The sequence below is a fragment of the Centrocercus urophasianus genome, unplaced genomic scaffold (assembly GCF_019232065.1).
Source record: "Centrocercus urophasianus isolate 14NV4802_14NV808 unplaced genomic scaffold, USGS_Curo_1.0 seq_73, whole genome shotgun sequence".
NCBI classification, from domain to species: Eukaryota; Metazoa; Chordata; class Aves; order Galliformes; family Phasianidae; genus Centrocercus; species Centrocercus urophasianus.
The window spans coordinates 5,002,809-5,021,909 of record NW_024885344.1 but is presented as its reverse complement, the minus strand read 5'-3'; the positions used below and the strand labels follow the sequence as shown (position 1 = coordinate 5,021,909).

The window sequence follows — 19,101 nt, the reverse complement described above, 5'->3', positions numbered from 1 at the left end:
GTTTCCTTAATAGTGTTATGGATATGGTTTGGTTATTTTCCTTGCTGTTTGCTTGCTTTTTGTGGTTAAAGATGTAGCTTTCAGGCTGCTAACCATATATCTACCTGTATATAGATGACAGATTTAAGTTTTAATTGCCATTCTGTAATTCCAGAAAGGATTTGCTGGGACAGCCTGTGAAAAATGTGCTGAAGAACATTTATTTGGTCCTCAGTGCACATCAGGTGAGTTTGAGCTCTCTCAATTGAAATGGGGATAAGCAGGTGAGCGCAAGCTATATTCATACTCTGAAAAATCACAGTGAAATGGGCAGGGAGCATAAGGTTTCCCATCAAGAGCTGCTCTGTGCTTCAGGAAACACAATAAGGAAAGAAAATGAGCAGCTACTGAATCCCTCATTCAGAAGGGGGCTGGATTCAACTCAGAGCTGTGCAGGCAGTGCTGTCAGTGTAGCACTACAACAGTACCCTAATATTGTCCTTAATATCTTTGTTTTGGCCAATAGTAAAAAAAAAAATTAGGAGTTAGAATAATTTTTGTGCTTCTGCAGTAGGGCCTTCCTGTTATCCAGTCATGTGAACAAGTTTTCATTCTAAATGATGAATTTGTATTTATTTGATCCAAATACAGGAAATTCTTATTGCACTTGAAATATTGGATGGGAATATATCAAATGCATAATTTACAGTGGCTTACAGAGTTTTAGTATGACTTTTAAATACATCTACTAACTAGAACTTCTGTATCAAGGTAAGAAGCACCCATGTGGCACTCAAATTAATGATTCCTGATGGACATCCCTCTCCAAAAAATTAATTACCTTGTCACTGGATCCAGTTTTGCTTTTAGTCTGCGCAATATTCTCTGCCACACAGCTCCATAATTCTTTACAAAGTGTGAAAAAGCAGGAGTTTATTGATTTTATAATGCATTTTTGATTTGTTGATTGTTTCACTGGTTGGCCATATTTCTTTTAGAAGTAGTGGGACACTGAGTGAAGGACCAGAGCTATTTGGACTGTTTAGTATGAATAGAGATCACCAGTTAATATACAGTATTCCCCTATTTTGCTTGTTTCTTAGTTTTTATTTACCTTTCACACCCCTGCTGAACATTAGGCATATTCAGAAAATTATCTGAAGAAAGAAAAATTACTGAGAGGTCCCTTCCCAAGTGTTAATACTTATGTAACTCTAAGTAAAATTTTCTTAAGATTTGTATTAATTACACCTAGAAAGAGTCATGAACAGACTCAGTTCTACGCTAATCCTATACCTCAGCCTACTCAAAGGCACTTTTGTCCACTGGATGCCAGTGTTGTTACACAGAAACGCAACTAAGCCCATGTTTTCATAAAGATAGAGTACTTGAATGAATTCAATATTGGAAACGTAATTATTTTCTGAGCAGCTACTGGAGGATTCAATGGCATATTAATTTAAAAATCATTTTAGACTTCAGCTTTCAGATCTTTGAATTCATCCAAGCTTTTTAAATATTTATAAATACTGTACATTTGTGACTAACTGCTTTTCCACAATACCTTAGATGTTGCTAATTATTATAGCAGGAATAGTAAGATGGGTAAAGTATTACTAATTAAGCACAGTAGGTGATTTGTAAGAGCCCAGGCTAAGTTTGTAGAGGAGGGGGCAAAGTGTATCACTGTAACTTAAAGTCACCAATAAACCTTTATACTTCTTGGTCTTTTTCAGTATAACTGTACAGGGCTTTTTCAAAAAGCATTGCAATGGTAATTGAAATGGTTATAAGGCTTTTAAGAAAACATGGAGTTTCAAAAACAGCTTGTAAAAGGCCCTCACAGTTGACTGGACTCTGAATACAGAGTTATGTGTGCATATTTTCACAAGGTTTGTAATCACATATAGCAGAGTAAAGGAACAAACGGGACCAAACTATGTGCTTCAGACCTAGTCCCACATAGTGACCAATTATCCTTTTAAGTAGATTAATTCTCTTTTGGAAAAAAATGTCACATTACTCATTTTCTTTTGTTTGAAAGGCAGGAAAACAGAATTAAAGCAAAAATTAGATATTTGCTACCCATTTGAGAAGAGTAATAAAAATGAATTGTATTACATGTTGTATTCAATTTGGACTCAAGATTGCATGTCTAATTTTTCAAGACTGATTGTATTAGCAGTAGGTCAGTTTGGTGTTTCAGGCCCTCAAGCTGTTATTAGACTGTAAAAATCAGAATCTGTTACTTGCTGACGCATGCAGATGTAAGTACTGATTTGCTCATTGACAGAAAAATTTAAATTTAAGAACTCAAGTCAGAACTTGGTTTTGAAAATTGCACTTAGTAATACTTAACAGTTGTTGACCAGGAAACTATTTACTACAGGTAACCACTAAATATATATTTCCAAGTACCATGCTGAGTCATTAAATCCAATCACTCTCTCCATCTAGTTTGCAACTGTGTGCATGGAGTATGCAACAGTGGAATTACAGGAGATGGAAGATGTAATTGCTTGTCTGGATACCAAGGTCTCAGCTGTGATCAACGTAAGTAGTCTGTTTTCTATATAAGATACATTCTACTGCTCTAATAGATTTCGAATTGGTAAGGACAGACAACCAAGCATACAATAAAACTCAAATCCTACTTATGAGCTGCCATAACCATTATCACCCCTTCAATCGCAATAGCAGTAGGATTTATGATCTGCAGATCAGGAGAATTTTTAGCTAGTAAACTGGAGGATAGAGTGTCTCCTGGCATAATATGCAGACACAGCTTAATCTGTCACCCTCTGTCCCTCAGCAATAGCTGAATGCAAGGCATTGCAGTGCCCTGCAAACTCAAGATGCACTACCTCGGGCGAGGATGGCAGAAGACTGCAATGCACATGTCTACCCAACTACCACGGAGATGGTACAAAATGTGAACGTGAGTAATTTTCATCTACACTAAGTTTTTTTGGAAACAGCAACATTAATATTTTAGTTCACATACTGAGTACACTTTTGAAACAAATCTCACCATCATCATGACTTAACTGTTCTCCAGTGCATTTCCCAAAGCAATCTGAGATACACAAACCAGATTCCTTCTGGATAAAACTAAACACTAAAGTACACTCCAGAGGCACATCAGTCCAAAAATCAGACAAAAGCTAGTAATGCATAGTGCTTTGAAATGCATATTGTGGATACTAGGTCATCAGTGCTTACAAATCCACTCCTATCACATCACTTGCTAAAGTCTGACTTCAGTTTTCTTTCATAAAAATCAACAACATCAAGCAGGGGGTCTGTACTGACTGACTATCCATCATATGTTGGCTCAATTTTATCATTAAGCATAAACTCCATAGAAAAGCTCAGTTCAGCTTTCCTGTCTTCCATGAAACAAAGATAATAATCTCAGCTAGAATAAAAAATCTGCCATAAAGTTTTTCTCATAGGTTTGTCAACTTGCTGCTGAATACTCAACTGTATTGCAAGAACCCAGATTTTATTTCTTCTGCTCACGGTATATCTTGCAGCTTCAATTCCTCCTTCTAGACAAATTTCAGTGAAGAATAAAAGGCTGTATCTGAAGCTGGAAACATATTTAGTAAATGTTCACTTGGAAAACCAGAAGTCCTTCTTATTCTATCCAGGAATATTTACAGCATATAATTCAATCCTCTCAGTCTTGAATGTGTACCATCCTTTCTGAGCATTCTTGAATACCACCTAAGAGGAGGACTTCAGAAAGTGACTCCTCAGGGAATGCAAAGTCCTACTGACAGGCAGCATAGACAAGCAACCAGCAGAGAAGGATGCCAGTATTCTTACCCCCCACGTTTTGTAGTGATGCAGTCCATGACAATATTGTTCCTCTGCCCAAATACCTTCAAATACTGGGATCATCTGTGGCTTAAGTCAGTGTTACACATCTGACTAGCTGATAAACAGAGGACAAGCAGCTCTAGGACAATGAGAAATGTAACAGAGGACAGCAGTAGTTGCTTCAGACTCAGCTTGGAAGTGGTTCCTGAACAATTTGAGGGTATGAATGTCTATGTATGTGATTTTATACTGGAGCAGAAGAGAAGTCTTGACAGAATGAAGCTGAGCATTGCCAATTCTCCCAGTCCCAGTTGAGGGGAACAAAGAGGAGGACAAGAGGAGAAGACAATGAGTATCACCACCTTTTTGTTCACTCAGGGGCCTACCACCTTCCAGCTTCAGTGTGTGCTGAACTGGACACAAAGATGTGTGAAGAAGTATTGCTGAATTATGAACAAGAACAAATAATGCCATTGCCTTTACAAAACTGGCTTCTGGAAATAGATAGTGAGCTTCTAGTCCAGTCCTGAATCTACAGCAGTGTGGAATACACAACTAAAGAACTTGCTGGCCAGTTTTCCATATAGCTGAATGGTTGACATTATATTGTTTAATTACCGGAAAGAAAACAGTGAAGGCCTATTATATTGAGAAATAGTTTCCAACTGATCTAACACGCACTTAAAGCTTTTACTGACCTTGTATCACCTATCTGGCCTCCTTTGGTTAAAATCCACCAGAGAACAGGGAAATAGATGTGATATTTTAATGAGCACATTATGTGATTGTATCTGTTTATAACTCAATTTGCCATGTTAAGAGATCATTTCTATACAAAAGCAACAACAGATGGTTGCTATGTTAGTATAAACACATTCCTCCCTTCTATCTTCATGCTGCCACAATACTTTGGACTGGGATGTTATGAGAAGTTGTCATGAGAAGTTTAGTCTACCCGGGCTTTGTTTGGCATGGGGATGTTCCAGTAAATCTTTGTATTCAGTTTTTAGAATGTGGGCCTTAATTCTTTTACCTTTTTTCTTTGTTTTTCCCCTCAAGCTATCAATCCATGCTTTACAAAAGTCTGCGATCCTAATGCCAACTGCACTTACCTTGGACCAAATCATCACAAATGCACCTGTCGAGAAGGTTACAGAGGGGATGGTCAAATCTGCTTGCCTATAGACCCTTGCCAAGCGCTATATGGGAATTGCCCTGCACAGTCTACCATTTGCATATACGACGGCCCAGGAAAGGTTGGTGTTGAACTGGTGCCCCAGATGTTTCCTGCATCAGCTGCCTAGCAACAAATAACGTTTCATCTCCAAAAAGGAGCCAGAAGTGTACAGGCACAGGTCTCAGGGAGGCCAAAGCCTATTCCTAGCTTAGGCGTAAGCTCTGTAGGTGGCCAGGAGATATCTCCTTTCCCTCTGTATATAGAAGTGTGTGTCAGCCTCTGAAGGTGGGAATGAAAATAGCAGTCTTTTTTTGTGGAATGTTTTGGCTCAAATTTGTCTCACATAAGTGGAGGCACTGAAATGAATCTTCTCGCAGATACATTTTCTGTCTTGACTGCAAGGGACTTGTAGGATCAGTAGGGTCCTTACATAGGTACCATAGATAAACATATCTAAAGTTAGTGTAACTTGAGTCTTTGAGGACTACTGATGAAAGGCATCAGTGTATAGGCTACACATTATTCATGCTGTCAGGAACTGGCTCAGATTTGTGTTGTGCTTCTGCCACTGAAAAAAAGAAGACATCAGAAGGCCATGCTTGTTTTGCCTGTACACCCTATAGAGCAGAAAAAGGAGTCAGTCATCCAGAGCTGTCCTGACGCTCATAGGCAATCAACTTTTTTCACCCAAGTTACATGTGGCCAGTATGCTCAGGCTAGTACGTACTGCTGATATGTCTCACCAGTTAATAATATGCTTTGGCACTTCTTTTTTGAGAGAGGGAAGTGGGAACAAAGGAAAAAAAGCGTAACCTATCAAAATCGGTTTTAAATGTTCTCAGTCACAGAAGTGAATCTAAAGGCTTTATCTAAAGGAAAGTTATCTGGGAGTCACTAATTTTCTGGAGTGGATAAAGCCTTGAAGAAAGTTGTATAAGTATGGATGGGTTTCATACTTGCATCTGAACACACAAGGTGATTAACTAAGGCTTTGATATTGACTGGTCTTTAATTCTTAGGAGCAGAAAGTATACTGAAATCTCTGCTTTGTGCATGTCTAATTTCTCTCTACCCTCTCCCATCTCTTTGATGCAGTCCCACTGTGAATGCAAGGAGCATTATACAAACTTTGTCCCTGGGAAAGGATGCAGCATGACAGACATCTGTGAAACAAACAACACATGCCACAAAAAAGCTAAATGCTCGATGGTTGCTCCGGGACAGATTACGTGAGTATTTCTTCCTATTAAAGCTTTCACTCAGCTTCTCCCTCCTCCTCATCATAAGCAGACTTAAAACAAATCCAGTGGATGAGCACTTTCCAAAGTTATTATTAATAGCTCTGTTATCAAGGACAAAGGACAACATTTAGTGGCATAAGGATCAACAAAACAGCACATCAGTCCAATAGATAATGCACCATTTTTTAAAAAGGATCAAGACCTGTTTTCTGTTCCTCAGAACAAACATCATGGTCTGGCTTACAGCTAAAGGCTCTTCCTCTTCAAAATCACAGTAAATGCCTCTTGGCAGAGGTCCCTGGCACATGCTATCCCTTCAGCTGTGCCTGGGCATTGCCTGGGAAAATGTTGTGTGGGCCAGAACCATGCCAGGCAGCATGCTAAAAATTAATCAGCATTAATTACCACAGGACAGTGCTGGAGCCCTGGCCATTTTTAGTGTACTAACCAGGGCATCTGTCCCCCATGCTGTTAAAGTAACACTCGCCTCAGCAGAATCCTCAAAGCACGTGAGAAATTGCACAACTTACAGCAGAATCTCTTTTTCTGTGCAGAAATTTATTTTGCAGATATTAGGAGGAAAGTCCATTTTAACACAAGACTTAACAGTGTTATATCAGTCCAAAAGCTCCAGAAGTGCTGGTTTTTGGGAGCTAAGAATTAGAATGTAAAAGACAAGACAGATCATTAGCCATAAGCTGGCTAACGAATCATTTTATAGATTCACAGACAGAAAGTGTTTGCATCGAAGAGTATACTTATTGCCAGTTCTTGCCTCATCACCCAGCTTATTCTTATAGTGAAAAATTAAAATCACCAGTGCGTAAGCTGTTGTGCATTTCCAACAAGTTTCATTTCTGGAACACAGTGTACTACACAAAATGCACTTTGCTGCCACAATCAGCACATCGGCAGCACGAGGTGTAAAAACTTCAAAGATAGAAGAATATTTCTATCTGAAATCAAGACCAAAATGCAGATTTTCTTGAGTTAAAGATTTTAAACAAAATTCCACAACAGATAAATCAGCTCATTTCTTTCCTAGTTTATCACCAGTTTACTGCAGCAACTCAGTTGTTAACAGCTACGTGTTTACAATTCCAGAATGGGAAAACTAAAAATTTATGATGATAAGGAGAAAAAAAAAAGAAAGAAACAATCCAAATGCCTTGCATGTCATTCATTTCATGACCTCTAACAGCAGACAAACAGACAAACAAACAAAAAGAACACTGAAGGATTAATTTGTATCCTACATCCTATCTATTGAGCAAAAAAGTGAAACTGCCATGAATAGTTTCCCAATAAGGTGAATCTAATTATGAAAGAGAAACTTTGCAAAGAAAATAATTGATTGGTAAGTGTGGGCACAGTAAATTGCCTCTGATACACATGACACCGTTTTTGTTGCAGCCCCAGATTTTAAATGCATTTGGGATTTGAGGCTAGGCATGGGCCTTATTTGGATTTCCTTTTTTCTGTTTATTTTTGGTTTGTTTGTTTGTTTTTGCTTGTTTGCTTGTTTTTTGTTTTTTGTTTTTTTAATTTCTTCTAAAACAGAGTTGTAACAAAGTCCACAAACGTGTTTTTTCCTTTCCACTTTTTTTTTTTTTTTCCATTAAAGACTCAGTTGCACTGTTAGCTTCCTACATATAATTACTTCTGCTTTCCCTAGAATCAAATGATCTGTACAGGAATAAATCTCATACACAAGGATGTAGAAAAGACAAACATCTATGGTTTGTGAACATAACACAGCAACCCAATGGAAAATCAAGGCTGTCTACTTCTGTTCTCAAATAGATCTTTTCTGAGTGAGTGCTGACACTTTGTACAGCACTGCTTCAGCAAGCAATTACACGCAGCCTCGCCCAGAAGCTGTGAAGTCTTGGCTGGTGCAGAATTACACTGCTTGTGAGACCGTAACATCTCTGCTTGTCATGCAGAACTGGCTTTCCCTCATCCAGCTTCCATTATTTTCTATTCTAATACCACTCTTATTTTACCTCTGACTCTGCTTTCAATGAGAAATTAGTAGCTTCATAAAGTAAAATTTTATATAGAAAGTTGAGTTTCCCTTGTTTAGAAAAGTTACAATTCTGCTTCCTGTCCTAGTTAGACTGGGGAATTGTCACATCAGCTCTTTTCCTATACTGTCCATGCATTGTATCTTGAGAATATCAAACAGGTTAAAGTACACAGTGTATTCAATGCAAAACATAATCATATGAAGCATCAGTTGCAAACCAGATTCTCCAGACAAACAAGATAAAACTCATCTAGTCAGTCACATATATTTACAATGCTTTTAGGCTACTATTTTTACAAAGGTCTGGAAGGAGCCAAAGCTTGAACCTCTTGGCCAAAATGCCATCTAAAAGTCCTCTGAATCTAAATGCAACCCTACTGCAGGAACTGTGGGAGTTTTAGAATGAGATCACTATAATCAAGAATATACCTGTGGTAAAGACCATTTCCGTCCAGACGTAAGATACCTAGCTAGTAAATAGGACCTGGAATCGGGTTGATATTACTGTGGGGTGTAATTAAAAACGATTAGGTCGTTATTTATATAAAGAAGTTCTTCCTGTTGCGTAGGTTAATGTTCCTGCTTTAATTATGCCTTTAGGAAAAAAAAGTCTAGAAAGGTGAATCATTATTGATAGGGCTTATATGAATACTGAACAAGCTAGAGACGTGATTAGGAAAGGCGCTATTAAAAGCCAGTGTTTGGCAGCACATAACATAGTTGTTTAGCCTCCTAAATATAGTTAGAATATCTTTCTGTGTGTGCTACACGTTGACAAGTGCCTGCTTTAATTTTAGTACTGAAGATGAGTAGATCACAGAGCTGACACCTCCAACCAGTCCCATAGGCACAGCACTTCTGAAGAGTGCAACAGAAATTGATGAGATTGGCATAAAACTGTAGGTGTTGAGACAGATACAAGATCAATGCACAAGCAAACCTGAGTTGCTTGTTGAAAATCAAAAGCATTTGTACCCAACATCACTTAAGAACAAGCACATTTCAACCATGTTGACAATCAGCAACTTCTTCCCCACCTCTCTTGTGACACAGAGACTTTAATGATCTTAAAATCCAATTTCCATGACACTTTTCCACCACTCATGAGATGGAAAATGTCAAGTTAACATTTGGGGTTGTTCTTCCATTAATTTCCTTTAGATTTTGCCTTGGCTGAAACACATTACCTCATACACAGAGCACGTCCAGACAGCAACGCTGCTGAGGTCATCTCAAGGCAGTGCTGATAATTCTTATGGGTGCTGATGCTGCCCCAGAAGTCTGTTGTATAACACTGACACCTCCCAGAGACTCCAAGGGACACCAGAATTTTTAAGTGACATGATCTTGCCAGTGCAAAGACAGCAGCAGCATGAAGTATACATCTGAAAAAGCGTGAGATTTCATGCTACTTCTTCATTCAGAAGAATGAGAAGGCTGAAACACCAGTTTTGTTGCCCAAAATGTCTGTGTCACTCAAAAGGCAGTTTAACAAACACAGCCACTTCGCTTTATTGAGAGAACTGACAACCTGGTCTGCCTTTTCTACCAGAGGGGCACAAACATTTATCAAAAGGATCGACGAACTGCTTTAGCATCCCCTTTATGTGTAACTACTATTATCCTGTTGAGCCCGACATAGTGGCTGGAGGCTTTACATGACCTCTTTGCCACTGTGAGGGTGGCAGCCCACAGTCATAACCTTCCCTTGTCTGTGGGCAGGGGGACTGAGTAGACTTCTAGACTCTTGTAACCAGCATGTCCAGAAACCCCAGAGGGTCCTCTACACAGACAAGGGTACCACACAGCCAAACCCCAATCACAGTGGCCCTGCAAGGTGAACACCACAAACATACTGCTACTTTCTGGCCCACTGACAAAAGACCATCCTAACTGGAAAGTGGCCACCATGCTTCTACACACATCTACAAGCATAATACACTGAGATCGCGAGCCGAAATTGTTTAATCAGGAAGGGTTTAAGAGTATCTTTGTGGCAAAGGGATACTGTTTCACATTCATTGTGCTTCCTAGATGAGGCTTATTAAAATCCATAGAAAAGGCTACAAGAATAAAAGGAGTTTACAGCTGGCAAGTGATGAAATAACAAATTAATATAGTTATCCAACAAATGACACATACAGCATCCTATCACCAAATGGTACCTTACTTTTGCTGAAGCAGAGTTGTGAAACTAAAATGGTTGTTCCTAAGTATGCCCTTCAGAGAAGTAAACATGCTTAGCATGCTTAGCTAGAGCCCCACTGACTCCACAGTGCATCAACACACAGTTGAAATGGCAATCCCTTCCCAGGTGTACGTGCCAGAGGGGCTCTGTGGGGAATGGATTTGTTTGCTATGGAAACATCATGGAGCGCCTCCAAGACCTGAACACAGAAGCAGGAGGACGCTGGCAAGGCAAGCTAACATCTGCCCTAGCACTCATGGGTAAGTGACCACATGCACCAGTCTTCTCCTCTTGGGTTATTTTGCTTGTATTCATCAAAAACCCATGATCCATGATCCCTCAAAATGAGTGTTTGAAGCTCAGTGCATTTGTATTTTCCAGCATAAATTTGACATGCTCCATTGTCCTTGTCTTAGGAAAGTATTTTATTATCATACTAAGGCATGGGAGAAGCTTCTGCAGCCACTCATTAACACTTTTAGGTACATGACTTTAGGAACTAACCCGTGTTATCACACACTATGTAATAATGAGTTTACATTCATCATACCGTAAGACCCAAAGCCACCAAGGCCGTTGTCATGTATGTCATCAAATTGTACATATCATATGATAACATATCAGATAAAGACAGCGACAGTCAACAGATGGGGGGAAAAAATCTATTTAAGTTAGATTCTAAGCATACGCTCAAGGTCCAAATGCAGATCCAAGTACTTCCTGCAATTGAATTTGTATTTAGGACAAATACAATCCTATAATCAAATGAGCTGCAAAACCCTGGTATGTATGAGGTTTGGAAGTATGCCAGGGGAGTAAGAGGAGGAAACGGATGAGAAAGCAGTAAGCAGGAAGGATGATAGCAGTGGAAAAAAACTGCTGGTAGCAAGACTAACATTTTGGAAATCAGGACAGAAAACTGCTGTGCATCTGTGCACAAATTCCATTTTCTTGGGAAATGAAAAGCAAATTATTTGCGAACTCTCAAATAGAAGGGTAAAAAATATTGAAGAAAAAAGAAAGGATTCTTTTATTTGGCTGAGTCATTCACCTCGCCAAAGATTTTTGTATCTGTTCATAATTGTGTCATAATATAAAAAATCCTTGTGAAGAGAACATAACTGTATTCACTATCTTCTGCTGCAATGTCAAAAATATGAGACCTGAGCAAGTACTGCTAGAATAAAGATGGATCTTTGAAATAGAGTAAAAATCCTACAAAGCTGGTCAAGGGCAAAACCTGGCAATTGCCTTCATATTCAGCACTTGAAAACAGAAATTGACTGCCTAGGTTGCATTTTTTTCTGTACTTCACCATTTGTGTCAGAAAAGTGCCTGGCATTCTGGATGTCACCATTTTTCAACAACAGCAATCCAAATGTTATGTTCTTTGGTTAAATTTTGAACTTGAATATGCCATATAATTTACAAACCAGCAGCTAAAGACGTGTTAAGCAAACAGGTTATTTTGCAGTACATTCTCTCCACATTAATGTCTTTCAAAAACTAAGAATATACAGCAGAACAGTCCATGTTGTGTTGCAAGACAGAGTAATAATTTCAAGATATATCCTCTATTACACCATACCCATAATATCTATGAAGATTTTGTTCACTTCTGATTTTAATCCTCTGGAAAAGGATCCCATTATTAGAAATATGTAATGGCTTCAGCTACAGACTCAGTAGGCTCATCAGACTGTCTTGGAAATGGAAATACCATCTGGATAGCAAACAAATTCTAATTAATACTCAGTGCATCAGCTTTTATTACTAGCTATGTGTTTGCAGTTGTTTGCATTCCCAGCAGGTTGTCAGCAGCAGATCCCTCACCCCAAAAAAGCCCAAACTGATGCGAGGCAGGAAGCTGCTTCCCTGCAAAGGCACAGCTCTAAAGATGCACTGTTCTCATGGCCATCACCCTGGTTTGCATGTTGTGAATTCCAGGGTACCAAAAATGTTCCGAGCATTTTGCTTCACCCTGGGTCACACACACAGTAGCACCTGGATTTCATATGCCAACTACTTCTCATCTTTCAACAACTCAGATTTTAGAATCTTAAATTAACATTTAACAATCACAGATACTACTCTTGCTTATTCTATCCTTGTGTTCCCCATATTCATTTATCTTATTTTCTTCTTTCCTCATCAGAAAATGTCTATGAGTGGCCACTGAGCAGCCTGGGACCCTTTACCGTATTTGTACCAACAAACAGAGGACTCAAAGGTACCAATGTAAGTAAAAAGCAATGAGAATTTTGAAGAAGAGGGATTTAGCTCCTTCAGAAATCTGACTTTTTTGATTCAACAGATTCAGAGGAAATTTTTGCTCTAATCTACTTCTGGCTCACCTTTCAATCTTAGAGTCCAGAGATTGTCTTTTTCCTACTTGAAAGAAAAGCAGAATAATTTAGTCAATCAAAGTAGGATGCAGACATGTTTTGAGTAAGAAAGAAGTGGTCTGATTTTCAAAATGCTTAACATCCACTACCTTCCACTGAAAGGCAGGACAACTTTGGAGGTCCGTACTGCTTATGCAGGAGCATATAGGTAGGATGTGAACTGAAAACAAGAGACCTCTGCTTGGTTCAGACTCTATTATTTCACTTCAGAAGAAAACACGTCATTTCAGAATTTAACAGTTAGAGGGAAAAAAAAAAAAAAAACATTCATTCTGAGACTCTTTTTTGGAATAAGACTGTATTGAAATTAACCTTTGTTTTTTTGTTTTTGTAGATAAAGGACCTTCTGAATAACAACCTGAAAGCACAGTACTTTGTGAAACTCCATGTGATCGCTGGTCAGTTGAATACCACTAGCTTGAATAATACTGATATAATATATACTTTGACTGGCAAGTCAGGAGAGATATCAAGGGGAGAGAAGGTAGGTGAACTTCCAGCCTAATCAGCAAGGATACTAGTTCACGTTTTTAATTCAACAAGGAGTACAAAAGGTTTGTCCTCACTGAGATATCAGGTTGCAGAAACTTGAAATGTCACTGGAAAATTTGCCTCTAATATCAGTGAAAACAAAAGTTACTTTTGGAATTGCACCACTGCAGAAGGCTCTAAAATTAAATGATCTTAAATCTGCTGGCACAACTGACAGAGCCAGGGAGGCATTCAAAAAGCCCAAATAAACTCAGAGGTGGTATGGAAGGGAAAATTATAGAATCAATAAGTTTGGAATGACTAATAAGACCATCTAATCCAACCATCAACCCATGCCTTAACCTCTCAAATCCCACTGTTTGCGCTAGAAACGTGCATGTACTGTTCACACAGAGCAATCACCAACTGCATTGCAGAGTCTACCTTCCTTGGAGCATCAGCCCAGACATTTTTTGAATTATGCAGGAAAGAGAAACGTTCAACACAAGTAAAATTCACATGGCAGTTTATCATGAAAAATATGGAGTAAAGTTCATCGAAACCCACTTTATTCAACATCTGCAAAAATTGGGGCAGTCTGATGCCACAGTTCATTTCTGAAGCTGACAAAACATTTTATGCTCTAGAACTATTGTTCTTGGCCCACTGTCCTTTAATAGCTTAAGCCTGTGTGAAGGCTGAAATCATGTATTTTTCACGTTTTTCTAGTAAGCCAGTGACATCTAAGAAAAGAGATCTGTTTTCTTTCTTTAACGGTTATGCATTCCATTTGTAACAGGAAAATATCATTGCTGTCTGAGGCCCATCAGCTTCCTGCAGGCTTCAGTACAATGCACTATCAGCAACATTTTGTTGTTTTAAACATACATATAATATAAGGAAATGGATTGTAGTCCCTTAAGATTACAGGACTTGACCAATTCACTACAACCACATTCTGAACCATTTCCTGACAGACTTTTATTAGTAGCAGCCATCAGAGCCCTTTCAGGTATACTGCTCCCAGCTTGTTCCCTTGGCCTTGCTTCTCTTATGAACTTTGTTATTTTGAAACAAAATAACATGGTCCCAATCCAAACTCAAAGGATTTTTTTTCCATTTCCTTGATAGGTATTAGAAGCAATCTTTAGCCCCCCCAGATTTAGATCACCCAGTTGTTGGTAATGGAAGGGGATGTTAGATAATATTCAACATGCACAGTCCCATTCCGTAATAAAAGTTCACTACCCACTGCCTCACTTCTTTTAGGATAATCAACTAAGAATTAGAATCCAGGGAGGAAGAAGGAAAGGAAAACTTTTGCAAGGCAATATTATTGCTTCCAATGGCATTTTGCATATTGTTGACAAAGCCATGGACAACATGGAGCCAACGTTTGGAAGCAACAAAGAGGTAAGGAGGAAGCTATATCTGTGTGATGTTGGACTTTCTTTTACAATAGTTTCTTGTTCATTTAATGCAAAGAATCACTGACAGCAGCTAGAGAAACTCTGTTATGCCAGCATGCATCAAGTCAGAGAGACAACATTCAAGGTGAAAAGTAGTAGCAATGTCATTTCTACACCAGGCAGACCTTTTCCACCCAGCTGGATCGTCATCATGGTTCTACTCAATGCATCTGAGTTGTTCATTCACACTCTGTGCATTCAACTGAACAGAATAACTAAATTAAACAAACTAAAACAAGGAATATTTGCACAGATTCCTGGCAAACTTGTGTTCAAATCAGCAACACCTCCAAGACTAAAATTCAGAAACCTATCAATTTGAATGCTTTGGGTTATTTTGGTGCTCTGTGTTCAGTTCTCAAAAAGTGCAAATGTTTTCTTTTTCTGTACTTTTCCATTGGAAATACAGAAATAATACCCTGTCAAACACACACACCTTTTACATGTTCTGTGAACCTACCATTTTCAGAACTATGACAGACACTAACTCTAAGCCAGCATAACAATGAGGACAAGAAGGCACTGTCATTTCAGCTGCTTGCAGACACTGCAATCACTCAAAAATTAAAGAAACCCAAATACATTCAGATCTGTAATAACTGAGACCCAAACCGATTCAGAAAGTAACTTATAAAATTGGCATTCATTCTATGTAATCTATCTAAAATATATTCTGTATTCATCCTATTTCAGGAAACCATAATGTCAGTGCTTCAAGACAATGGAAGATACAGCCAATTTGCATCTTTGATAGAGGTAAGGATCAAGATAAGCAGTTCCATAAAGATATCTTATAATGATTTCCAAAAATAATATGCAAATTTCACTTTCATTTTTAAATCAAAACAGAAAACTGGCCTGGGAATGGATTTACAGCAGGAGAACAGACCTTATACAGTCTTTGTTCCAAGTAACGATGCTCTGAGTAATATGAAAGCTGAGGATCTGGACTACCTGCTTTCTGCAGAGGTACAGTCTTTCTATAGCACAAACTGTTCTTAGAGAATAGAAGTACGTGGAATGTATAGTAGATTCATAAATACGTATTATTCCATCTTTAGTATTCATTTACACTAAGTTCCCATAACCAAGTTTTAAGCCATCTTGAAAAAAGATCAGGATACCTAGAGAGGAATAGGATTTGGGATCACATCTGAAGTGACTGTGGCTCCACACCACGTCCCTGCTCCCTTGCTCTCGCCCTGACCACCACTTGGGAAAGTCCCAAACCCAGACCTAGGATGTGTTACCTCAGCTGGGAATAACTGATGGGAGTGGGTGCCACAAGAGCACTACAAACTGGGGATTACCACTTGTGGGGTCCTGTGGGGTTCTGGAATCATCATATCCCCAGGGTACCTCCTTGCCATTGCTGATGGAATCACAAGTCTTTGGGGGCTGAAGGTGTACCTCTGGATATACCAGGGGTGGTTTGCAACACTTAGATGATTTAGGAGCAAGGGCAAGGACCAGAAGGGCACAAGGCACAAGTTAAGCATTACCACTGACGCAGAAGTTTCCAATTCCAGTGATGATGCAGTTCTCAGCTCCATGCTCTCACATGGATCAGGTTGGGTTTGCATTACTCACACAGTGCTAAAAAAATCCTCTTTCTTGCTCTTGTAGGGTTCACTGAAGCTACTGGAGCTGGTCCGATACCACACTGTTTCCAATGCTGAGGTGAGTGTGGATGCTTTTAAGATTGAGAGCTCAAGAGAACTTTTGGCAGGAGTTTTCCAAGAACAACCTCCTCCAGTGCAACCTACAGAAAAGCTTCAAAGGAGAGAGGTGGTGCCTCTGCCTCTTCTAAGGGCAGACATTTCCACAGATCTCTAAGGATGCAATCACAGCGGTATTTAGGGAGAGGTGATAACTTTGCTTTAACTGGATTCTACAGAGGAGGATAAATTAATGTCCTAGTCATAGAATCGCCAAATTTGGAAAAGACCTCCAAGATCATCTACCAGTCCAACCATCCACCCACCATCAATATTTCCCCAGTATGTCATGTCCCTTAGTGCCATATCTGAATGTTTATTGAAAACTGAGACTGAGACTGACTTCACCACCTCCCTGGGCAGTCCATTCCAGAGTCTGATCATTCTTTCAGAGAATGAATGTTTCCTAATATCCAACCTGAACTGCTCCTGGTGCAACTTGAGGCCACCCCCTCTCATCCTAGCTAGTCACACAGGAGAAGAGGCTGACCCCCACCTCTCTACCACCTCCTTTCAGGTTGTTGTAAAGGGCAATGAGGTCTCCCCTGAGCCTCGTCTTCTCTAGACTGAACAACCCTAGTTCCCTCAGCTGCTCCCCATCAGACTTGTGCTCCAGACCCCTCACAGCTCCTTGGCCCATCTCTGAACACTCCCCAGGGCCTCAGTGTCTTTCCTGTAGAGAAGGGCCCCAAACTAAACAGTATTCAAGGTGCAGCCTCTCCAGAGTTGAGTAGAAGGGGATCACCTCCCTGTTGCCACTGGCTACACTATTTCTTTCTTATATGAGACAGGACAGAATGCCATTGGCATTCTTGGCTACCTAGGTACACTGCTGGCTCATGTTCAGCCAAGAGTTGACCAACATCCCCAGGTCCATTTCTTCTAGCTCCAAGCCTGCAGCATTGCCTGGGATAGTTGTGGTCAAAGTCCAGGACCTGATACTTGGTCTTGTTGGTCTTTCAGTCCAGAAAGCTGTTAAGATGCAGCAAGCAACTAGCTTTGTTGAAGTTTAAAGTAACAGCTCTAACTTCACTATGCTAACAGGTGTGATAGTACAAGGCTATCCATGGAGATAGAGAAAACTGATGGAGTCTTTTGCTCATCCCACAAATAAAGATGGTGTTTTTTGTGAAATCCTTTTGGAAAGAATGATGATATTACATTTATTTCAATTCACTTATATTCATTTCAGCTAGAGATTGCCAGCCTCATCTCAATAGGACACATCCAAAGCATGGCAAAGCAGTTCCTTAACTTTAACACAACCAGCACTGTAAGTACAAGGCATCTTTCACTTATGGCCAGCTTTCTCTAAGCTAAGATGAAGCAGCCAGCCCACCATTTCTAGTGACTGTTAGAAATTAGTACTGTAAAAGATGCAGGACAAATGTTTTTTTATGTAAGGATAGCCTTCAGTCTCTTTCTTCTTATGAGTAGCCCCAATCCAGGAACAGTCCTCATTTATGCTCTGTGTGGTTTGGGGTAGGAGAGGAATAGAGAAGTCTATTTCAAATATTTTAGTTTAAAAATTTTCTGTGCATACATAAGTATTTTTTTAATTCCTTTTAATACTATATTCTCTGATCCTGATGAACATAGTGAATACTTTTTTAAAGGTGTTAATTTGTCTGTCAGAGCTTTTGATAAACCAGACTTATCAATATATTGAACTCCCTCTGTTCTATGTGTACGGTAATCAAATGTAAATGTTCTAGAGAAAAGATTCATATATGAGAATTATTGTAAAGGCAGAGAAGTTGCATGAGTAAATGCAGAAAGAATATTTATTTTCCTGTGGACTGGGGTGGCTCGTAAATTGTGTCCCATTTTCTTCCCTCTAAACTCCTTTGTCAGAGAGGGCACCAGAGAACCCAAGCCTATGTCTGCTGAAACTAAGGAGCTGAAACCATTAGTGATCTTCCTATTCTAGCCAGGCTTTTCGTCACCACTTCTACAGGATAATGATGCAGACTAAGAAGAAAACATTAGGTGCCTCTTCTATCAAAGATTATAAAGAAAATGGGCGACATGTGCATGCTTCTTCCACAAATAAGTTTAAGAAAATCTAGGCAGCACATTAAAAATGAGAACCATGACTAGAATATTTTTTTTTAATGGAAAGATCCAATATTGGGAAGTTATGAGACAATGAATTAATGTATTATTAATAATAATGTATTGTTTCACAGGGACAAGTTTTGGTGAGTGGAGAAGAAATGGAAGAAACTGATATTGTTGCAAAAAATGGTCGCATTTTTACTCTTGCAGGAGTTCTTATCCCACCCACCATTGTTCCAATTCTGCCTCATCGGTGTGATGAGACAAAAAGTCAAATTGTAATGGTAAGAAAAACCAAAAAAGTACAATAGCTGTAACTACTCCATGCAACACACATAAAAAAGGGGGAAATCAATATATCAGTGAAATACAGCCACCTGGTGAGCAATGCAACACAGATAATTTGCAAAGAGGGCACAACACTGTTCTGTATTTCAGTGAGTGGGACTTGGTACATCCTATTCAGTTTGGCAACAAAGTGCAGGCCTTTACATTTGATAATACTCAGGTGCTTTTTCTGGTAAGAAGCCTGAGCATCAGG

The 19,101-nt window shown here is 39.2% G+C and overlaps 1 protein-coding gene across 1 annotated transcript in view; it reads left to right on the top strand.

Annotated features, from left to right (window-relative positions):
* STAB2 (stabilin 2) overlaps window positions 1–19,101 on the top strand; it is a 78,841-nt gene that overhangs the window by 10,269 nt on the left and 49,471 nt on the right. Inside the window, exons 5-18 of the mRNA XM_042837639.1 lie at window positions 155–224; window positions 2,437–2,532; window positions 2,792–2,917; window positions 4,864–5,060; window positions 6,077–6,210; window positions 10,566–10,699; window positions 12,595–12,677; window positions 13,179–13,328; window positions 14,585–14,728; window positions 15,478–15,540; window positions 15,634–15,753; window positions 16,411–16,464; window positions 17,695–17,775; window positions 18,692–18,844. Coding sequence (XP_042693573.1) covers window positions 155–224; window positions 2,437–2,532; window positions 2,792–2,917; window positions 4,864–5,060; window positions 6,077–6,210; window positions 10,566–10,699; window positions 12,595–12,677; window positions 13,179–13,328; window positions 14,585–14,728; window positions 15,478–15,540; window positions 15,634–15,753; window positions 16,411–16,464; window positions 17,695–17,775; window positions 18,692–18,844 — 1,605 coding nt within the window. The remainder of the gene's footprint in view (window positions 1–154; window positions 225–2,436; window positions 2,533–2,791; window positions 2,918–4,863; window positions 5,061–6,076; window positions 6,211–10,565; window positions 10,700–12,594; window positions 12,678–13,178; window positions 13,329–14,584; window positions 14,729–15,477; window positions 15,541–15,633; window positions 15,754–16,410; window positions 16,465–17,694; window positions 17,776–18,691; window positions 18,845–19,101) is intronic.